General features: G+C 32.3%; 1 protein-coding gene and 1 non-coding gene across 3 annotated transcripts in view; both read right to left on the bottom strand.

Moving 5' to 3' along the window:
- Positions 1 to 24,791, bottom strand: part of EPHA6 (EPH receptor A6) — an 882,015-nt gene that overhangs the window by 741,665 nt on the left and 115,559 nt on the right. The window contains exon 3 of one of the 2 annotated variants that reach the window (XM_043593914.1): positions 4,833 to 4,952. The exons of the other annotated variant lie outside the window; for it this stretch is intronic. Within the exon in view, the coding sequence (XP_043449849.1) occupies positions 4,833 to 4,880 (48 nt within the window). The 5' untranslated portion in view covers positions 4,881 to 4,952. The remainder of the gene's footprint in view (positions 1 to 4,832; positions 4,953 to 24,791) is intronic. 2 annotated transcript variants of the gene reach the window in all.
- LOC122492546 lies at positions 3,662 to 3,852 on the bottom strand. The gene has a single exon (XR_006299716.1). It is a non-coding gene; the product is annotated as a U2 spliceosomal RNA (small nuclear RNA).

Below are 24,791 nucleotides of genomic sequence, written 5' to 3'. Positions count from 1 at the left end.
TTTGGAGGCTGATATTATTTCCTGGGCATCAGAATCATAATGGTTTTAATAATTGCAAATTTGCTCTCCTTCACTTTTCTGCAGCCTTTAAGATATGCTTAAAGTTCTCAATTTAAATCTATTGATTTTATTAGTAATTATAGATTTATATATTTTTAATCATTTATAGATATAAATCTGTAAGTACAGCTTTGTGCTGTACTGATTTTTACATTTTTTTTTACTTAACCCTCAAAAAATCTACAAAGTTTAAGTAATATTATTTTTGTTATTTTAGATAAGAAAACTAAATATGGAATTGTTAAGTGTTCTGATAGTCATACAGATCTATATTCCAATTTTTTCAGGCTGGGAATATATGTTACTTACTAGAATAAGCTGAGAACCTATCCTAATTCTAATATCTGGCTTACACAACCTTCATTAGCCTTGGTCATATACAAGTTAGCTGCTCATTCTATTTGTCCACATGTATAATTCAGACAACATAGGGCAAGTGAAAATTACTTCATTTCAGGGAACCCATCAGCTCTGGGGCTCCATATTGGACAACACAGGTCTATAAGTAGAATAGACTCTTAGGGGGGATGGTAAATATGGAATCACAAAATCTACTTAGTGCTTGCTATTTCTACTAATCCAAGGGAAAGGTGATGCTATCACGGACCAGAGTGGTTACAATAATGGTTTTAAAAGGCAACCGAGAAACAGACTCTTAACTATGGAAAACAAATTGATCATTACCAGAGGGGAGGTGAGGTGGGAGGATGGGTTAAATAGGTGATGGGGATTAAGGAGTGTACTTGTTGTGATGAGCACTAGGTATTGTATGGAAGCTTTGAATCACTATATTGTACACATGAAAATAATATTACATTGTATGTTAACTAACTGGAATTTAAATAAAAACTTAAAAATAAATAAATAAAATTAAAATTTTATTTTAAAAGAAAAACTTCTGTACATATTTATAAGGAAAGCCACAGAAATTTGCCGTTGAACCCATTGTAAAGTTTGAGGTAAATGTTAAGTCAAATATAACTCCAAGTTTTTGTTTAGAGTTACTCGAATGCTGGATCTCCCTTTTATGAAACAGCGATTACTGTGGAAGGGACAGGAAGAGGTGATAATAAGGAGTTCAGATTTGCATAAGTTATATAAGATGTCTGACAGACATCCAAGCTGAGCAGGTACAATTCTGGATGCACAAGTCTGAGTTCAGAGGAGAAATCTAGGCTAGAATATAAATTCAGGATTTAGTTAATATAAAGTCTTAAGGCTCAATAAAACCACATGAAGACTAAATGGCAATATAAGAGTCAAGTTACTGATCCTTGGAGGAGAAATCAACCAAGGAAACAGAAAACATAAGAAAAGAAACAAAATAGAGTGATGTTATGAAAACCAACTGATATAATTGTTTCAAAAAAGAGGTAACTATTATATATGATTAATGCTGTTGACAGCTCATGTAAGACAAAGGCTGCCAAATTTGACAATGTGAGCATTATAGGTGATCTTAAGTTGAGTTTTTTTTGGCAGAACAGTTGGACAAAAATCAGACTGGAATGGTTTTGTGAGAAAAGATGGGGAATACAGATAGCTCTTTCATGGAGAAGTAATGAGATAATATATAGATAATTGTTCAAGGATTTTTTAGAGAAGTGTATAGTAGCTGAAGGGGACGAACATATGGCAGTATATTTATATGGACACATATATAATACAATTACAATTGATGATGCATTAGATTAATACTACTAATATTAAAGAATACATATCATGAATTGCATAATTCACCTTGCTTATACTTCAATGATAATTTCCCAAATCTTAAATTCACTTCCTTTGTTATCTCCTTTATGTTAATAGTTAATTTTTATAGTTTATTCCCCAGGAAAATAAAGATTTCTAGCTCACCTTTCATCTACAATTTTTAATATGATTATGTGCATACATATATACGTATGTGTACATATATAAATATATACACACACACCTGTGTGTATACTCACATACAGATATAAATATGGTCTGTACTGTGAGACAAAATGACAGGTTTAAACTAAATTATCTCTTAGTCCCCAGACTATTTCTAAAGGACTATAATCCTTTCTTATAGCCTCTCCAGAGACTTGCTTCATTCATTGAGAGCAGTTATGCAGAGAGCTATTGCTAAACTTCACCTGTCACTATAAACTCCTAAATATGATCTACTTATGACCCTTTCTTCTTGACTGGAAAAAATATGTTTGGCACTTCAATTAAAATTATTTATTGATTAATAAGATTAGTTACTTTTTTCTCTATCTCAATCTGTTAGAAAATTTTGTTCCTTGGTCCATTTTTCTCTTAACAATTGCTGCCTCTTTTCAGTTTTGCTAATCCATACTATAAAGAAGTTAGAGCAGCTAAATTTGTCAATGATGCTCTCATTATAAAAAAATAAAGAACCCAGGGCGTCTGAGAGGCTCAGTCGGTTAAGCATCCGACTTTGGCTCAGGTCATGATCTCATGGTTTGTGGGTTTGAGCCCCGCATCCAGCTCTGTGCTGACAGCTCAGAGCCTGGAGCCTCCTACAGATTCTGTCTTCCTCTCCCTCTCTGCCCCTCCCTCACTAGTGCTCTGTTTATCTTTCTCTCTCAAAACTAAATAAAAATATTTAAATAAAATAAAATAAATAAAATAAACCTATGTTATTCCTTACTTTAGGGTTTATGTTTTTCCTTCCTTTAGGGTTATTTTTATTATTACTTATTTTATGTAGGCTGATACTAAACAGTTCACTTTCATTGAATGTTTATTCAATGCAACATGAAAAAGTTAGAATTTTTTAAAATATGATTTGGACAACCATTCTAGTCTGTCCAAAATAGCAATCTGTTAGGCCATTAAGAAAAGACAGTAGCCACATATGCCAAAGTTGCTTTACAGTTTCCAGGCAGATGAACCCATAAATGATTCTGAAATTAATATACACAACATATTAGGAATCAATAGCCTATTTTATATATAAAGCATGTTTTTAGGCCAAGTATTTTTTTAACGTTTGAATTTGTACATTTAGTTCTATCAACAAACTTGCTATGTAATTAATATTTTATAATCAATTTATCTCACTTCATAGGAGACAGAAACATAATGATACATTGACATATGATCACTTCTATCAAGGAGTTTACAACTGAATACTAGGGAAAGAAGAACAAGAGTAACAAAACAAAATCCCCTGAAATAATAATTGTAATACAAGGCAAATGAGAGGAAAGCTTTAAACCAAGTATAGGTTACTGTATATTTTTCTGTGAAAAAGTTGGCAAGAGAACTATAAACAATTAGATATCTCAAACTTTAGAAGTAACACTCTGGGATTAAGTTGACATGTAGACATATACCACTGTAATATGACCTTACACACATACAAAGATAATTCCTACTTTTGTGCACTTATTTCAGAATTAAACAGCCAGTGTTATAACCTATCGCTTTTCTTAGATCTTTTATTTAAAAATTAACCTCATTTATTATGTTCCCATAGTTAAATTATGTTTTTTATTCTTTATTAATATATTTTTTGATTATTTCTAGGTGATTATATCTTTTAAAAGGCTTGAATGTGTGTGTGTGTGTGTGTGTGTGTGTGTGTGTGTATGTGTGTGTGTAGAGGTGCACCATTCCTGGAAGTACTGCAATAACAGATCAATGCACAGGAATGGATGGAGCAAGCTACTATGCCCCCTCCCTCCTCCAAAAATCTATTTAATATATTATCTTTAAATAAAGGACATATCAGATACAAAACTAATAAGAACAAATACTACACATGATTTAGCCAAAAGGCCAAGAAGCAATTGACTGTTTTTAAAAAAATACGTCAGTTACAATTACAATTTGCAACTTCTATTCATGGAATTACTATCACACACACACACACACACACACACACACACCACATTCAAGCCTTTTTAAAGATATAATCACCTAGCAATAATCAAAAAATATATTAATAAAGAATGAAAAACATAATTTAACTATGGGAGCATAATAAATGAGGTTAATTTTTAAATAAAAGATCTAAGAAAAGCTATAGGTTATACCACTGACAGTTTAATTCTGAAATAAGTGCACAAAAGTAGGAATTATCTTTGCATGTGTGAGGTGTATCATTTCTCTTTATTGCAATTGCATTTCAATAACCTGAGTAGAGATTCATTATATTTCAAAATATACAAAATCTGAAATTTAGGTTCTGAGATTAGTCTTATGAAAAAATGTCCTTTTATGTTCATTTTGCTAACTCACTGACCTGTATCTCCAGAGTCCACCCAGATATAGAGAATTAACATTATATGAATATTTAGTTACATTTAAAGTTTCACTTAGAATTAAGAGCGATAATATATACTGAGCTCGAGGTATTAGAAAAAAGAGCATTATAGAAACTACTGCCATTTATGTAGTATATACAGAAGTGCTTGAAAAAGTTGATATCATTTTTATAATAATTTAACATTAAACTCTAGTATAATGGATTAAAAACAGCTTGATATTTTTATAGTATGGATAAAACAGAACCATGATTTTTTTAATTAGCTAATTTTGCATACTTTAAAACCATTACATTTCAAAAATATTTTTGAGAAGCCAGATGTTTTCCACTTCATTTTTAAAAAATGAAGAAACAAATGTTAAGTTCAAACTAAAAGTATAGACTTTTTCATGTACTCAACTCTGGGGCCTAAAAAGACAAACTGCCAAATAGGAAAAAAATCTTTCTACTTAAAAATATATGTTATTAAGGAATATGTTGTTTTCCTAGAAACTTTTCCAACCTGGCTCCTATGGAGCTGCAGCATGTACATCCAGAGGAGAAGTAACATCAGGGTCTGGTGAGGTGGTCTCTTCAGTGCCTTCTCGAATTTTCCCCCCTTTTAGCAGTGTTGGAAATAGGTCTGGAAAAGCATAGGAAAGCTATATCAAATTTTCCTTATGAGGTTTTTTCCATACTGTTTTAGCAACTTTGCATGGTGAAGGTGTTATATGGTATGACACACATATTCATTTTCACTAATGAGTCCTCTCATGTAAAATTAACAATATCCTCAATAAAAATATAATTACATTGTATTAATTCAAATCAGGCTATATTTGAAATTATGCTTGTGTGAGTCAGATCAGAAACATCCTTAGAACTACACACACATAAAAATGATTTCTAAGAAAAACTGAAGTATTTAGGGTATCCTTTGTAAAAAATGAAATATGATGCTTTAGGACAATATAAAACTTTTGATATGTTATCTTTATAAGCTACATTTTCAAAAATATTTGAATAGTATATGGCCCTATACAGTCCAGAAAAAATGAAATGCATTGTTTAATGATGATAAATAAGAATCATTTCCATGTGTACTAATAATTTTATATACATATGTCACATATATATGAAATAGTTATATATTTGTGTTTACCGAAAATGAAAGTATCACTAATTACATTTCTAATGAATTGAATGAAAAAGATAAGATTATATGTTGGCAAATATATATATCATCTTTAGTTTGTTGAAATGATCAGCATAATTAGTTACAACATGAAAAATATATTTTGATTTGATTCTTCCCCAGTATTAACTGCCTGGCATGTAGTAAAACTATTGGATGATTTAGTTATAGTTGTTTTCTAAAATCCATAAAAACGTTGGTAATGTGGGTATTATCTTCTGGTTTAGTGAAAACGAACATAGTAATAAATATTTAAAGAAGAGAGGTTGCTAAAACAGTAACTATTAATCTAAATACTCAATGTTACTGGATTAAACTTTACAAGGCTTGGATGGACACTAGAGAGCCAATACATTTGAATTTATGTAGTACGATTTAAAGTGGATATAAACTGTAAACAGTATCACCATTTTTTATAGTGCTAGTATACTGAAAAAAGTAATGGAGAATACTTTTATAATGCTAGGAACCAATACAATATCTAAAATGATCATATTTAAAGGATTTTTTGGGAGGCACCTGGGTGGCTTAGTCGGTTAAGCCTCCGACTTTGGCTCAGGTCATGATCTTGAGGTTCATGGGTTTGAGCCCCACACTGGGCTCAGCACTGACAGTACAGAGCCTTCTTGGGATTCTCTCTCTCTCTGTCCCTTCCCCACTTGTACACGGTCTCTCTCTCTCTCTCTCTCTCTCTCCCTTTCTCTCACTCTCTCTCTGAAAATATATAAATAAACTTTATAATAATGAATAAATAAAAATAAAGGATTTTTGTGGGGAGCACCTGGATGGCATAGTCAGTTACACATCTGACTCTCGATTTTGTCTCAGAGCACGATCCCATGGTTTATGAGACTGAGCCCTATGTCAGGCTCTGTGCTGACAGTGCAGAGCCTGCTTGGGATTTTCTCTCTCTCTCTCTCTCTCTCTCTCTCTCAAAATAAACATTTTCTAGCTGATGTTTTCATATTTAGGATTGATGGTCCTTTAGGAGAAAGACATTTGAATTATTTAATTGTTTTACTTAAATTTGTTAATACTTATTTCAATGTCATTTGCCTTCCCACTTGTGTACTCTTAAATTTATAACTTTATCTAAAATTCACTAATACTTGAAAACAATGTAAATTAATATGAATACTATAAATTAATTTCTACAAATATTCTTATATCCACTTACCATATGACTGTGACATAGTTATACATATAGTGAAATTACAGTTACACAATATGTAGTTTGCTTAATGAAACACAAAATCAGTAGAAATGTCTATTTCTGCTTGATATTGATATATTTTGTTGGATTATTCTAGGAATCTGTATTTGGTTATTTCGAAACACATTTCAAAAATAATAAGGTATGCTGAAAAAATTGACTCTAAAAAACAAATGATAATTTACAACTAAGATAATAGAACTCAAATGTGTTAATATAATTTCTTTAATAATAATGACAGAATAAAATTAGAATTAACCTTTAAGAATAAACTCTAAAAACAAAAATGAAGACAAAAGCTTGATTTAAGGAAGGAAAATCTGATAGAAATTAATACTGTCCTGTGACTTAAATTTAAGTTAAAAATCACAATAGTCTATTTATAAACATCCGTCTTTGTGGCTTAAATGTGTGCAAATTTATTTCTCCCTGTGGGAAAAGAACTCATTAAAACAGGGAAATATATTTCACATTTTGATAGAGAAGCTCTACTTAACTTAGTCAGCATGAACAGAAAATACTGGATGGGGAACCGATGATTTAACAACAGAAACTTCTAAGGTGAAGATGTTCACCAATACAATATTGCAAAGACTTAAGGAAAATCATATGTAATCAGAACACCTGATTATGAACAAGAAAACCTGCAGAATTGAAGGTATGTTCAGAGGCAACTTGCTGTGACAAAAACCTACAAAATAGAAGTTGTGTTGTCTTTAAGATCAGCTATAACATAAGCAAATAAAATCTTTCCAAGATATCTACAAAAATAAGAGTTCACAGAGTTCCCAAGTGTTCATTAAGTATTCAATTTAAATATGTCTTTTAAATTTGAAGGCGCCAAAGTTAAAACATACAATAATAAAATTAGTTTGATTTTCACAAATTCCTGGCTAATAGGTTGGCACTTTGTATAAGCAAGAAGAATTCAAAACTGAAAAGAGCAAACTATGAAAGAAAAAGAAAAAAAAAAACTGAACCAGGGAAAAGTTTGGTCTGAACAAAAGCACAGTCTAAGAGAAACATGTTCAAAGTTATGACAGATAAGCCAGGCATATTATAGAGGTGAAACTAGTGAAAACTTCATTTTCCATGATTTAGTAATGAAATACAGGGTTCATAAATGGCAAATTCTTTTTTCTTCCTGGAAGATTATTACATCACATAATTAAATAGACATGCCACACATATGTACTAATTGATATTAGCAAAATTTTAAATATCAAATTGTTTTAGGCAACTTAAGGCAATGTCTTATAAGAGATTATGAACTTCAGTTTAAAGGAAAGAAAGTGAAATTTTCTAAGTATATAGATCCTCAAGTATTAAGATGAGTAAGCAGAAGAATGGTAGCAGCTCATGAACATCCTTAATTATAAACTTCATTATAGCATAAAGATTAATACAATTATTCAGTTATTAAATAAAGGGTTTTAAAGTTCCCAGTGAGTATCTAATTAGCTTAGAGAGCAATAAAGAATGAATAGAAAACAACTGGTAAGGTTACACGAAGGGACTAAGACCAATCTGAATTTACTGAAGACATGCAAAATAATTTTGCACAGCATCAGGAAGAAATGAAAGAACTATAATAACAAAAAAGAATTCCTCAGTGAAATAAATTTTGGGAAACCTGAGAATCAGATTTAAGTGTTGTTTGCATGTTTGTGTTGGATTATTTATTTTTATAATTAAAAATATTTCTGTCTTTAAAATGCTATTTTAACTTAGGAAGGGTATGCTATTTACTTTCTTTTTTTTTTCGAAATTTTTAATGCTTATTCATTTTTGAGAGACAGAGTGCAAGCAGGGGTGGGGCAGAAAGAGAGGGAGACACAGAATCCAAAGCAGGCTTCAGGCTCTGAGCTGTAATCACAGAGCCCAACACAGGGCTTGAACTCATGAACCCTGAGATCATGACCTGAGCTGAAGTTGCATGCTTAATCGACTGAGCCACCCAGGTACCCTGATATGCCTCTATTTTTGATGAAATACATCATGGGACATTTCTCCCCAGTGTACACTTTAGATAACAGTGGCCTATACTGAAAAATATAATATGTGGCAATGGGAGAGACTTATGGTAAAAAAATGACAAAGTTTTCCGTTGAGCTGCCATTGAAAATACTGGGATTCCCTCAGCACATTTCCAAATCTAACTCAATGGACATATTGAGTTTAGTAATGGGTAGGGATTTATTTATAAGAGATTATAAAAGTTTATAATCTCTTATAAATTTATTTATAAGAGATTATAAAAGTGCTTGCTGGTTTTGACATGCTTTCAGGTAAAAATAGTTAGTCCTTAAGTCCAGGGTATGAAAGGTCATTAACCTATCCCAACCTTTTGTTCCCCTTATGATACTGCTGATAGGGTGCAGCAATATCCTTGGAACCCTGGAATTTCCTACTCTAAATATAACCATCCTAGAATGGTAACTCCAGTGCACTCCTGGTGAACTGCTTTTCTAGCCTAAAATAAAGGAAAAAAAATGTTCTAAGATTGAGTTTTGTTTGCTTGTACAGAATGGTATTAAAGATACCCATAACTTCCCAGAAAAGAAGAAATTAAAGAGAGATATATAAGAATATCTATGTATAGGGATGCCTGGGTGGCTCAGTTGGTTAAGCATGCGCTCTCTCTCTCTCTCTCTCTCTCTCTCTCTCTCTCTCTCTCAAATAAATAAACTTTAAAAATAAAGTTATTGGGCGCCTGGGTGGCTCAGTTGGTTAAGCGTCTGACTTCAGCTCAAGTCATGATTTCACAGCTAGTGGGTTTGAGCCCCATGTAGGGCTCTGTGCTGACACCTCAGAGCCTGGAGCCTGCTTAGAATTCTGTGTCTCCCTTTCTCTGCCCCCCCCTCTCAAAAATAAACATTAAAATAATTTAAAAAAAATATATACATATACTTTTGGCAGAAGGTAAAAGTAACATGAAGTTATGACAGGATGGCCAAGTGAGGGGAGGGGAACACCTCAAAAATATAGCCTCATAAGAGTCACAAATCTTAAAGGATAAAAAAATTTCACAAGTCCACGGTTTTAAATGTTGCTATATTATTTAGAAAGACTATTAAAAAAACTACAAGGGCATGTCTTCAGCCTTTGATATAGGTAGGCTAGCTTCTGATAAATTGTCTTCTGCTAATAGTAAGAATAAACTCTGGGGAAAAACTGGAAGAGACTTACGGGAGGCAGAATCTAAAGGAGATGAATGAGATCTTTGAAAGAAAAGTGCTGGTGACACTGGTGCTGTGTCAGATTTCAGACACCCCCATAGTGAGGGCCCACAGTCTCTTAATATAGGGGGGCGACTGGAAGGGAATAGAAAGAGCTCAATTAGAAAGCTGTTTTACTGAATCTCTATGGAGGAATCAGAAGTTGGACTTTTGACTTTCAGAGCAGCTGGAAATGAGGGCTGGGGGTGTGACTGTGGACAGCCAAAGAAGGTGGGGTCCAAAAGCTGCACATACACATCACTCAAACTGCTCTTTTTCTAAGCAAGGCTAAAAGCAGCCCAGAGGAAAAAACCGAAAGCCTTGAAAGAGCTTAGTAGAGATTTTAGCAGTTGAGTACCCCAAGGGAGGTGAATTCACAGTTAAGTCTCAACAAATTCAGACTTTGTAAATACTCCAGCTGTCCTTGTCTGCAGACTAAGGGATTGTTTCTACAACTAAGTGCAAAACAATTAATAGACTGAATAGCCCTAACAAAGCCTAAAACCAAGCCTCCAAAAAAATTCAAGGTAATCTACAAGTAATTTAAATTGCCTGCTAGAAGACTATTCAAACGTTTTCAGAAGAAAATTTCAATTGAAAGGGCGGGCCTACACCGGCCGACTCCATCTTCTTCTGTGTCCTCCACCTTGAGTGACTATGTCCCCGACATGACCCCTTTTCCAGGAAAATCGCAGAAACCTCAGACCGCGCCTCCTCCCCTTGAGTAACCTCCCGCTCACCCGTTCAAACTTCCTGATCAAAACACGCCCAGCGACCTGCGTAACAGGACTTTGACCCTTCCCCAGCCAATCGGCTGAGGCCACAGCCATTACCTCACCAACTACCCCTAGACCCCAATAAAACCTTTGTCCTTTTGAAACTTAGTCCTCTCTCCCCAGTATCTCACCGCTGCATCGGTGCAGGTAGGGGACTGAGCTCGAGCTAGCTCGAATAAAGGCTCTTTTGCTTTTGCATCGGACTCGGCTCCCTAGTGGTCTTTGGGGATCACGAATTCTGGGCATAACACAATATCCAGTCTTTAAAATATATCATTCACAATGTTCAGTATATAATAAAACTTACTAAACATGGAAAAACAAGAAAATGTGAATCAGTATCAAGAAAAAATCTGTCAATTGAAACAAATAGACAAGACAGCAGCTAAGAAGAAATTCTGGAATTGAACAATGCAGTATCAGAAATTTTAAAAAACACCATTAGTTTAAATTAAAAATATTTTGGACAAAATAGAAAAAGAATCAGTGAAACATGGGTTAATAGAAATAATCCACACTAAAGCATACAGAGGGAAAAGACTGAAAAACAGAAAAGGGAATACAACCTCAATAACCTGAGAGCTAATATGAAGATACCCTGCATCCACCTTTTAGGATCTCAGAGAGGAGAGAGAGATTGGGGCAGAAACATTCAAAAACATTATGACAAAATTTTTTCTAAGTTCCATCACAAAGAAACCCACAGGTTCAGGAAGCTCAGCAAATTCCAAGCAGGATAAATAAAAACTATTGGTTCTTTTTTAATTAGGATCTTGGGAGATTTTAATTATAGACATTAGTTGTTTGCTAGGAAAACAAACTAAAAACTAATACATAAATCATTTTGTAAATGGTTACAAAAGTACTAAAGTTGTTGGAATAGTAGTTTGTTGCTGAATTAACAAGAACATTAAATTGTGGAAAATATACAAAACGGATTAAGGACTTGAACGTAAGATAATAAAACCATAAAACTCTCTGAAGAAAACGTAGGCAGTAAGTTCTTTGACATCAGCCCTAGCAATATTTTTTTGGAACAGTCTCCTCAGGCAAGGATAACAAAAGCTAAAATAAACAAATGGGATTATATCAAACTAAAAAGCTTTTGCACACCAAAAGAAACCATCAACAAAATGAAAATGCAAGCTAAAGAATGTGAGAAGATATCTGCAAATCTTACATCCAATTAGAAGTTAAAATCCAAATATAAAGAACTTAAAAAACTCAATACCAAAAATAAATAAATAAACAAACAAATAAATAAATAAATAAGCAAGCAAGCAAGCAAGCTGACTAAAAAATGGGCAAAGGACTTAAATAGATATTTTTCCAAAGAAGACATGCAGATGTTCAATAGGCACATGAAAAGATGCTCAACATCACTAATTATCTGAGAAATGCAAATCAAAACCACAATGAGATATCACCTCATACCTGTCAAATTGACTATCATCAAAAAGACAAGAAATAACAACTGATGGCAATAATGTGGAGAAAAGGGAACTCTTATATACCACACATAGTGCAGTCACTATGGAAAACAGTAAGGAGGTTCCTCCAAAAATTAAAAATAGAACTACCATATGATCTAGCAATTCCACTTCTGGGTATTTATCCGAAAAAAAGCTAAAGTACTAATTTGAAGAGATACATGCACCCCTATGTTCATTGCAGCATTCTTCACTAAGTGTCCATTAATGGTAAATGAACAAAGATGTGATATATATGTACAATGGAATATTACTCAGCCATAAAAGGAATGAAATCTTGCCATTTGCAAAAACATGGATGGATCTAGAGAGCATAATGCTAAGTAATAAAATCAGATACAGAAAGACAACTATCATATGAGCTCACTTATATGTGGAATCTAAAAAACAAAACAACAACAACAACAACAAAAAAACCCAGAAACAGACTCATAGATATAGGAAACAAACTACTGGTACCAGAGTGGGAATGTGTTGAGAAGTGGGCAGAATAGGTAAATAGAATGAAGAAGTACAAATTTCCAGTTATAAAATAAATCATGAGGATATAATATACAGCATAGGGAATATAGTTAATAATATTGTAATAACTTTGTATGGTTATGGATGGTAACCAGACTTACATTTGGTAATGTATAAAAATATATCATGATGTTGTATACCCGAAACTAAAATAAAACTGCATGTCAGTTATACTTCAATTAAAACTTCTAGAAAATATTACAGAATTAAGTTATTTAAAAGTTAGGGCACTCAATTAGAAATTACAACCTTAAAGTGCTTCTTAAAAAGTTAGATATTATAATTGACCAAGTGATGTTAATGAGGTGGCTTCTGTTTTTTTTTCTTTTGTGCGTTTTATAAATAAACTTTTAAAATATCATCATTCGCATTATGCTACTCTTCTTTCAGAATTGGGTAGAGATAATTTTTTCTTGATATGGCAGAGTTGGACGAAGATATGGAATCTGTCATAGAATGAAATATTTAGCTAATGTTCATTAAAATTGTATGAAAGTTCTGAAGTGCAAAGACACACATGGAGAACATCTAAAAGAGTAAGGACCATGGAGAAGTTCTGAAAGCTAAGAAAAGTCATATTCAGATGATTTACAAAAATGAAATACCAATGATTAATTCCAATGACCAATTAGCAAGAATTATTATAGATCAAAATCTTTAGTCTATTAAATTGGTTTATAAAATAAAGCCCAATATTATATATGTTAAGTTCCATAATACTGACCAAGTAAAATGTTGGCTGCATCACTGACAAGTTTATAAAATGATGAGGGTGAGCACAGTGTATATATGGGAACCATTTTCAAATGTGGAAATCCATATTAGCATTATTTCAAGAAATCTTACTTCAGGATTTCACACCAAAAAAAAAAAAAATTACTAGCTTTGGTAAAGTAGACTCATATGGTGCTAATGGAAGTATAATGATTAATTTCATGCTCATTATACACCAAGTAATTTTTGGGCATTTGGTATAGTTGTGAGCAAAACACATAAAAATCTCTGCCTTTGTACAACTTAATTCTAGCACTTATTGGTATCAAAAGCCTTACAATTTGCAGATCATTTGGACGTACCTAAAATGTATTTTTAAGGCTTACTGAGGAAAGTATTTTAAATTATTGTTGATCCTTATGGAGTTCAAGTATTGGCTCTAAACCCTTATTTTGCAAAAGTCGTTTCCTTGAAAAAAATCACTTGCATAAATTCTGCTGCTTCAAGGAAACCAAACTACGAGATAAAATTTGTTTTATGTGTGTGTTTGTGTGTGTGTGTGTGTGTGTGTGTTGAAGTGGGATGTATGGGAAAGGAAAACACCTTAATATTTAGGTATTTGTACAAATATTAGCATGTAATATCATTTTTTAGATGTTTATTTATTTTGGGGGAAGGAGGGGCAGGGAGAGGGAAAGAGAGCATCCCAAGCAGGCTCTACACTGCCAGCACAAAGCCCAACGTGGGACTTGATCCCACAAACCATGAGAGCATGACATGAGCTGAAATAAAGAGTTGGACGCTTAATGGAGTGAGCCACCCACACCAACTAACATGATTTTTGATATACATTAAATTGTTGGTTCTCTACATTAAATTACTACTTCAGAGGCTACTTCATAATTGTTATATAAAATTTGCCACAAAACACTACAGTAATAAAGCCATTTCCTATAAATAATAACAACTGGTATCTGGTCATTTCCTGTTGTATGACAAGATGATCATCACAGTATTGTTTCTAATAACCCCAAATAGAAACAAGTATCTATACACTCTCCCTTGTCTGATTCATCAATCCACAATTAGTTGTTTTACATATTTAACTTTCCTCCAATTTCAACTTAGAGTCAAACTCTGGGGGTAACTGGGTGTCTCAGTCAGTTAAGTGTCTGACTCTTGGTTTCAGTTCAGAACATGATCTCACAGTTCATGAAATCAAGCCCCATGTTGGGGTGTGTGGTGACAGCATGGAGACTGCTTAGGATTCTCTGTCTCTCTCTGTCTCTCTCTCCTTCTTTCTGTGCCCCTCCTCCACTCAAACTCTTTTTCTCAAAATAAATAAACTTTAAAAAAATTAAAAAATAGTCATAAAATCTGTATCCCTATAATTTCATACTAAATTCTTCTCTTCCAAAAAAAACTACCATGTCCTAAACGTACTTGTGCTCCCAAAATGTCTGTCTTCTTGATCCCTAATCTTTCTTGTTTTCCCTCTTAATGCAAGGTGCTAATGAAACTCTAGAATTACAAGTGAATTACGTTATAACATACTAATTTTAATTGGGGAAATTTAAAAACCAAAGCAGAGCTAGTGGAATCTTAAGAAACTATACTATTTACTATCTAGAGATCTGTCTATGGCAAAGTGTGAATTTTGAAAGTATGCAAATATTTAAACTAACATTTTTGTAAATATCTTTAAAGAAATTTAGTAATACATAAATAACAAAGGAAGGTCGGCAACTTTTGAAACTAGGAGATCCAATAATTAAATATATCATTAGTAGAGGGAGATATACTAAGGCAATTTAATTTCCTTTTAAATTCAGCAGATTAATCCTTGAAGACATTCATCATTTTCTTCATTATATCAAATTCATTATGAATTTCTAATTCATGTGGTTTAAGTAATGTGAAATATGTTAAATACTAGGATAAAGGTTTTCTTTTCATAGGTTTTTGATGAAGTAATAAAATGAAAAAGATGGGTAGATAATTAACCTACACTCTGTAATGGTTTTTAAAATATTAAAAAAAATTGCCCAAAATATATTCAGGAGGATAAAAAGTTGGAGGAGGCACATCACTTAGATTTATTTCCAAATATCATTTTTTATCATTTTTTTAATTTATACATAACATTGTAAATACTTTAGCTAGACTCTCCTAAAAATATTTTCCTTCATAACCATCATACTATTATCATATTCAATAAAATTAACTTCATAACCATCATACTATTATCATATTCAATAAAATTAACACCAATTCTTTAATGTTATCTACATACACAGTCTATTTTCAAATTTACTGACATTTTCAATAGAGGTGTACATCTTGCATTTGATTATGATTCTACTTTTTAAATCCAATCAATTTGCTACCGCAAATATTTTACCTATGAGTTTATATCCTTTGACAGTATGTGCTGAATTAATTATTCCACTAAGTTTTGTTAAATGGTGATTTTTCTAATACTACCATTCCTTCTTTATTTAGTAGAAGGCATTTTTCTGTAATGAAAAGCTGTACTTCATGAACTGAGACTATTTGGTTACCCAGAAATAGAGTTGTTACAAAAATAAGCATAAATGTTTAATTCCTTTCTTTAATTACAAATTTTCAGAGTAAGGATTTGGTATAATATATTTTTTTAATTTTTTACATTTATTTATCTTTTGAGAGACAGAGAGACAGAGCACAAGTGGGGAGGGGCAGAGAGAAGGAGACAGAATCTGAAGCAGGCTTCAGGCTCCGAGCTGTCAGCACAGAGCCCGACACGGGGCTCGAACTCACAAACCGTGAGACCATGACCTGAGCTGAAGCCGGGCACTCAACTAACTGACCCACTCAGGCACCCCAGGATTTGGTATAATATTTATCAAATAATAGCTTTTTTTCTGTTTTCTCTCTCTTTCACATCAAAGTAGACCGATGGATTTTAATATACTTAATATGTTTCAATCAACTTCAGTCATTATTCTTTTTCATGCTTAAATTTTCATAATCTTGACCAACAGAAGCTCCATTAACCTGATTTCAATGTTATCACAAATATACACAGTACATTAGCAGTCATGACTTTTCAATAAATTTCAAAATCATCTCTGGAAATTAATTTATTTAGTATTTGTTAGCTATTCTAATTGACTGATGAAAGCATTGAGAGATTCACCATTGCCAATATTAGCCAAAAATATTTATAATCCTAAATATTTTACATTAGGAGAAAAACAGTCATAAAAAATATATGATTTTAGAAATGATACATTTGATTTTTCTGGATATTTTTGAAGTTTAAAAAATTTAACCAAACATATATGTACTTGGAAAAAATCATAATAATACAAAAAGAAAACATGTAAGATGATTTATATAGTTAACTAATATTTTCCTCTATATATGTTTGATCTGGAAAAGAAAAATAAGTGCTTATCAATCTTTAATTATCAGATGATTTTAATAACTTTTACAAAGTAATGTTCTCATTGTATGTTAATCATGAAGAAACTTGCAATCACCTCTAACATTATCACCAGTGAGTTTTTACAATGCATATTTTCCTATTTTTATAGATAAAGTTATATGTATAATTCTCAGTATTAAAGTAAAACATAATCTGGATATATGTATTAGAATTAACTTTTTTTTTCTTATATAGATAATAGCCTTAAAGAATTCCAGACAAAAGATGGCTAAAGTTAATGCTCTTTTATAATCCATAAAATCTTGCATTATATAAAATTTTCTTTCTCTTGAAGCTTACATAAATTAGTATTTCAAATTCTACTCAAAACTGAAACAAATTATTTTTATTCTACAACATATATGTTTTAATAATTTAGGTTTCCACTATAGAGAACAAGAAATTTTATTTAAGTTGAAGTCATTTTATGGGTCTATTTTTAAAAAAGTATGTTTATTTATTTTGAGGGAGAGAGAGACAGAGTGCAAGCAGGGGGAGGGTCAGAGAGAGAGGGAGACAGAATCCGAAGCAGGCTCCAAGCTCTGAGCTGTCAGCACAGAGCCCGACACAGGGCTCAAACTCACAAATTGTGAGATCATGACCTGAGCTGAAGTTGGACGCTCAACCAACTGAGCCACCCAGGCGCACTTATTTTTATTTTTAAAAATGGAGGTCTTGTGGCACCTGAGTGGCTCAGTTGGTTAAGCATGCAACTCGTGATTTCAGCTCATGATCTCATGATTGTGAAATTGAGCCCCACATCAGGCTCAGCACTGGTGGAGCCTGCTTAAGATTTTCTCTCTCCCTTTTCCTCTGCCCTCCCCTGCTTGCACTCCCTCTCTCAATAAAAAATAAAATAAAATAAAGGGATGTCTTCCCAGAAAGACACAAATATACACATATATATATGTACATCCTAAAAAATATAATATAGTATTGACATACATATACCCACACAATTATAAAGAAAATCCTATACGAAGTCTTCTTCAAAGGCTTCTGAAATAATTAAATCGCAAAAGAAACGTCTATATATCAATACAAAGATAGCTTATCTAAGTGGAAATGTTAGCTGGTTTGTTTGTCACTGTAAATACAACTTAATTGGCCAAGAGAAATTTGACACTGGCTCTTAAAAACTCGTGAAGAGCAAGTCTTTGGCACTACATAAACGTTCACTAAATATACTGTGAATTGAATAAATGAATAAATGAAGGCATGTTTTCATTTTGTTTAATATGTCCTGTACTTTATACTGTAATGTAAGGGGATCTTTCTAATTTATGATAGGTAGATGAAAAGTATACCCTTAAATCCTGTGTGCTTTTCCATCACTTAATCACTTTTTCCACCAATTAATTTGGCATTAATTTAAAGTTTAAGTTTAAACATCTTTTGTTACAGGAAAATATGTCACTGATAAGAAAACTTACATAACACAGAACTACTTTGGCAATTTTATTTTTACTATTTTCTTCCACCAACCATTTGTTATGATGAGAAGCAAAAGATAAAATCAAGTTCTGTTGCCTTTCCCTTGTCTCCTTAACTTAATTTGTAATGTAAGGATTTTGAGTAGTCTTTAAGAAATCTTTGCCTGCTTTTAGGTCATGTATTCTCCTATTGTTTTTGTTTCAGGAAGCTTTATGTTTTTAGCTTTTACATATGCAACTGGTTACAATTTTATTCTTTTAATGAGTATTTATATCAAATAAGTGGGTAATTACCAAAGGAGAGCTTTACAAATTACAGATTTGCACTCAGAGTCATACTATGATTTGTATGCACTCCTTTTCTTCTTCTATAAACTAGTATAACGCTTACACAGCACAGAACGGAAAAAAAGAAAAAAAATCCACAGTGTACTTATTATTAACACAAAGAGCTTGCAGCAAAGTGATTTGTCAAGTAAAGAAATACTAAGAAAAGTATTATTAGAGATGGACACACATTTCTACTTTGGCCAAAGGGATAGGCTTTTACATCTGTGAGGCTTTAAATAGTATCCAATACCTAAAAGTTATTAAAGTCAATTAAAATCCCTGCCTCAGTAGCCTGAAAAAAGATAGTTTCTCTTACTGAAATAGACATAAACATAAAAAATTCCCTAAAGCCAAATTAAATGAAGTGCCTAAATGAGTCATTTTTAAGCAAGAGACAACATAACATTCCTTTGTAGATAATATTAATGTACTTTTATGAATTTCTATGGAATCTATTATCCTGCCACAAACTTTAATTGAATTCTTCCTAAAACTTTTTTTAATGTATTTTATATATAGACATGTAAATTTAATCCTTAATCTCAAACCTGAATTTATGAGCTTCTGTCATTCCCAAAAAGATTCTCTAACTTTGATATTCATGATACTTCGTATTTCCTCTGGTTTGCAGAGTAGTAGTAATGGATTATCTAATTATTTACTCTTTTTTTAAAATTTTTTTTTTTTTAACGTTTATTTTACTTTTGAGACAGAGACAGAGCATGAACAGGGGAGGGGCAGAGAGAGAGGGAGACACAGAATCGGAAGCAGGCTCCAGGCTCTGAGCCATCAGCCCAGAGCCCGACGCGGGGCTCGAACTCACGAACCATGAGATCGTGACCTGGGCTGAAGTCGGACGCTTAACCAACTGAGCCACCCAGGCGCCCCTATTTACTCTTGATATTAATGTAAAATATATATAACATATCCTTAAACCCTGTAAAGAATAGACATTTTTTCAAATACATAGTTATAAAAAATGGCCATATTCAATTGTTGCCCATATTTTATTTATGAATAAAGTAGTAGAATGAAAAGGAATAACCTAGATTTCATTTTATGTTAACTTTAAAATTTCCCAGCTTATATTAAGAAACTGTGACATATTTTATTTAAGTAATATTTTCTTGTTTATGTATTTGATTTATTTAAAAAATTAATTCAAAAACACATTAAATTCATTATGTAGTATTATAACTAAAGAAACTCCTTTCCCCACTAGAAATTTATTTATTAGTCAGACACCTAAGTATATAAGAATGTGAAATAAAATAATAAATCAAAAGTAATATACTATGCTTTCAGATCACTCAATTTTTTTTGGTCATCCCTCATATATAAGCGAGAATTAAACATTAAAAAAAAAACAAGAAGTATTACTAAATTGCTATGTAATTCAAATAAAGACTGCATAATACATTGAATTAAACTGTTTTTAAAAATGCTAAATAATTCTGAATGCACCATTTCATAAAATCAAGACAACTTATGGTTAACTGTATAAAATATCCAATTTTTAAGGTTTCAAAGTAGTTAACTAGCTTTCTACCTTCCCCATTACAGACTGCATAAAATGCCATAATCTTAGTCATAGAAATAATAAATAATTTAGAAGTTTTACAGTCATAAACATTGCTTCCTAGTAGGGTAGAACTGGCAACTCATAGTAGGATTCTGGTCATCTGCTTTATAAACTCAAACATTAACCTTTTTAAAAAAATTTTTTTTAATGTTTATTTATTTTTGAGACTGAGAGAGCAGAACATGAACAGGGGAGGGTCAGAGAGAGAGGGAGACACAGAATCTGAAGGAGGCTCCAGGCTCTGAGGTGTCAGCACAGAGCCCAACGCGGGGCTCGAACTCACACACCATGAGATCATGACCTGAGCCAAAGTCAGAGGTTCAACCAACTGAGCCACCCAGGCGCCCCAAACATTAACCTTCTTAATCGGAACTTGTACAAAACACTGTTTCAAAATTCTTTTAAAAGCCTAAATCATGTTTTGACTGTCCTATTTCTAGAGTCTATAAATAGACACCAAGCATCTAACATCTATTTTTTTAAATTAGGGTAATATCTTCCTTTATGTTTTTATACACACTTCAATCCATGTTTACAATGTGAAATGTCTATTTTTACTAAAAAACATGAAAGCCAACCATGAATTATTTAAAATACTATTAAAACACAATTTCAAAAAGCCTTATAAAGTAAGGTCCCAATGTTTTATAAACCCATACCGTACATAATTTTTAATGTATTTCCTACTCAGATCTCTTTGCTGTCTTGTATTTTGCTTTCCATCACTGAATGGGCAAAGAAATTTTAGCCATCAGGCAATGCCTTTATATACTGACTATCCATTATTATGCAACTTAGTTTATCACAGCACAACTTTTGAAATCTTAAAGGTAAGGGTTTAAAAGGATACTTTTTCATATTTTAATAACATTAGGGCTATAAATATTTAATATGTAAATTTAAAACATAATTTTGCCCAGTTGGAACAGTATACCATTAGTTGTTTTTCCCTTCAAACCTATTTTAACCTCTAGCATATATGCAAATTTAATAATAATTATCTACAACTCATAATCTTTTTTGTGCTCCAGTCTCAATGCACTGCAAATCTCGATCATGACTGGGTCATCAAAATAACAGTGGGTCATGAGGTGCCTGGGTGGCTGAGCCAGTTAAGTGTCCGACTTTGGCTCAGGTCATGATCTCACAGTTTGAGAGTTCAAGCCCCATGTCGGTCTCTGTGCTGACAGCTAGAAGCCTAGAGCCTGCTTCGGATTCTGTCTCTCTCTCTCTCTCTCTCTCCCTGCCCCTCCCTGGCTTGTGCGTACGTTCTCTCTCTCTCTCTCTCTCTCTCTCTCTCTCAAAAAATAAACATTTAAAAAATATGTAATTATAGTGGGTCAGGACTACCAAGATGAGAGAAAAAACAGGGAGGGGAAATGGAGATGAGGGGGGGAGGAGGAGGAGGGGGAGGAGGAGGAGGAGGAAAAGGAGGAAAAGCAGGAGGAGAAGGGGGAGAGACTAGAAAAAGTAAAATAGAAAATAGTAACAATAAGTATTATTTTCATAACTTTCTAAAATATGGGGTTGCAATATAAAAATTATACTGTCAATGGCAAAAAATTTTGAAAGATACCATATAGAAGAGTCAAAGAAATTCCACTGGGAAAATTTTTTTTTTATCTGTAATTATAAAATTGAAAACATTTATGGCACTGTAGATATTCGCAAATACTAAATCTTCCATACTTTTGAAGATTACTAAGTACGAAGTTACACAAGTTAATTAATAAAAATGTACCGATTTCTCATTTTGCAAATTTTATGAAGTTACTGAGTCTTTGTGATTGGGGGAGCTTCTTATATTTTCTGATTGCCCAGTATTTTGAACTCACTGACCCCCTGATTCTGGAGACTCATATTAATAATAATAATAATAATAATAATAATAATGGTCTCCTCATGTAGTAATAAGTCTTTTAATCAAAAGGACCGTCTTCTATGCATTCTGCCATGTTAGACCAAACTTACTTTCCACCATTCCACAGTGGAGTTCATTGTTTTTTCTTTGGTCCCTTCAAGACATACATTTTTCCCCCTCAGAACTTCAGTAAATACAGAAGGATATTTATTAACCTACCAAGTAATGTCAAAAATACTACTATGCTACTACTACCAAATGGTAAAGATGATATAAGGAAAAGCCTACAAAAGGATTTCAACTACTCCCGGAACTTACCATTATGAGAATTACCAAGTATGCTTTTATTTCTTTCTCCTCTACAGAAATCAAAATCACCACTTCTTTCTCTCCAGTTAGACATCTGTTTACAGGCAACCAATATGAATGAACTGGTTCCCTACAGTTCTGTTCTCAAACTCCTAAACCAAAAATCAAATTTAATTATGCCTTTTAGGCTACCCTGGGACCAGAAGTTCAAATACGTCCACATCAGTCTTTTACCCACCCACAAATATGGATAGGTCTATTCTCTTTCTTTAGGATTTGAATACTTTATAACCTTTTCAAGGACTCAATTATCAGCATTTTTAAATCATAAATTATTAAAAGGATGAAATTTATTTAAAACCACATTGAAATACAAAGTACTATATACCATTTTAATTTATTAAAAGCCTGCATTTCTACCTGCATCTGTAGAATCACACAAACCTACCTACACCCATACAATCGTGGTTTCTCCTATTTCCTGGTTTCTTCTTCTCACCAATAAAAATATGACAAAACAGCATATATTTTACAGAGTTCTTTTTTGAATTAAATGGAATTAATGTATTAAATTAATACTGTCCCCACTGTGCTGGGGACAGTGTCTGGCACACAGTAAGCCCAATAAGTATATGCTATCACTATATTATTACTAATGCTGCTGCAATTGCTACTGTTATCAACATCATGTGAGAGGGCTATTGCAGTATAAAGAGAAGAACATGGATTAGAATAAGACACATTTTTATTTAAATCTTGACTCCCTGAAAAATAAATGCTTGTATTATGTAAGAAATTTTCTTACACTTTATAAGCTTTAGGTTCCTTAGCTACAAAATGAGAATATCAATTAATGAAAGAGTTTTTGTGAGAATGAATTTAAAAATATATGTGAAGCATTAGGTACATAGTAGGTAGAATTTATTACCTTAATCACTTCCCATTCTATCCAAACATTAACAATTTAACCATGCTTATGCATTAAGTCAGTAATTCTATGGCTTCTATTAGGGAACAACCATTTTCTTCAGTATAGATATGTTGGATTAGCCTAAATTACTCTATGTACCACTAACAGAAAACAGCTTATTAACATTAAAATGTAAATAATTAATAATACACATGAATAAAGGAATGCTCGATTTTAAAGCAATATAAAGAAATACATATTTTAATACATGTGGTATTTTCCTTACATTAAAGTTTAACTGGTAGCTACTATGGCTTATTTTAACTTCCTTTTCCCTTACTTTCCTTTCAAGAAGACATACCTTATTTCTTCACAGTGCAAATATTGATGCCTCAATGTCCCCAAACTTTATAAACTTTTATATTCAATCCACAGTACCCATATTTAATAGTAGAGACAAAAAATATTTAATTGAATTACCTATCTAAAGGTTTTGCTTCTTAACACTGTTTTTCACCAATCTGTATATGCAATTTTAGTCAACTAAAATTTGATTTTTTTTTAACCTCACAATTCTCTCAAAATCTCACAAAAGAATTTAGATAATATTCTTCAACATTCTTTTAAGTTTTATTTCAATATCAAAAAGAGTGTGGGTGGGGGGAATCAAAATAGAGAATTTTATTCTAGAATATCCATACATCTTATTTCCCTGGCAAACAAGATTCTCTCAACTTGCTTTTCTTTCTGGTTGATACCTATATCCTTTACTATGAATTTCTCTACTTAATGGCCATATTGCCATTTAACTCTGCCAAAAATTATGAAGTAGTTTCTTCACACACTGCATAAATTTCACTGAGTTGGGGTCTCTGGAATTCCTATTCTTTTTAAATCACAAATGATAACTTAAAGAGCTGAAATCAATTTTACCAGAAAATTTTCAATTTAATATTTGCTTTGGAAGCCAAAATTCTACATGGATCCTTTTGAATTAGGTACTTTTATGAGTACATTTGTGGCTGTTTTTTGTAATTACAATGGCTTTTTGAAATATGTAATTACAAACAGTATTTAAAATAATATTGATTTTTCTGGCTTAAAAGCATGTTATTATTTTTATTATTTTATTATTTATACATAATTTAAAATTTTCCTGAATAGATACTCACTCACTTATCATTGATCAAAAAACTTAAGTAGATTTTTAAGAATAGCAACAAGGTAGCTATTTCCAATTCATCAATATCTCCTAATCTTTTAGACTAGTGTTTTATCTTTGTTGATAAATCATTAACAGCAAGTCTCTAATTATACTTTAAAAGAAGCTCTACTCAGACAATTCTTTCTATTTTGGTATAAAAGACATTTTAAAGTTAATATGCAGCTTCAGGGATATGAAAGATCCATAAAAGATAAATTTTTCTTCTTTAAGATGTAATAAGGAGAAGAAATCTATA

This window comes from Prionailurus bengalensis, chromosome C2 (assembly GCF_016509475.1).
Source record: "Prionailurus bengalensis isolate Pbe53 chromosome C2, Fcat_Pben_1.1_paternal_pri, whole genome shotgun sequence".
In the NCBI taxonomy this organism is placed as follows: Eukaryota; Metazoa; Chordata; class Mammalia; order Carnivora; family Felidae; genus Prionailurus; species Prionailurus bengalensis.
The sequence above is the reverse complement of the archived record's forward strand: the minus strand, read 5'-3'. Positions and strand labels throughout refer to the sequence as shown.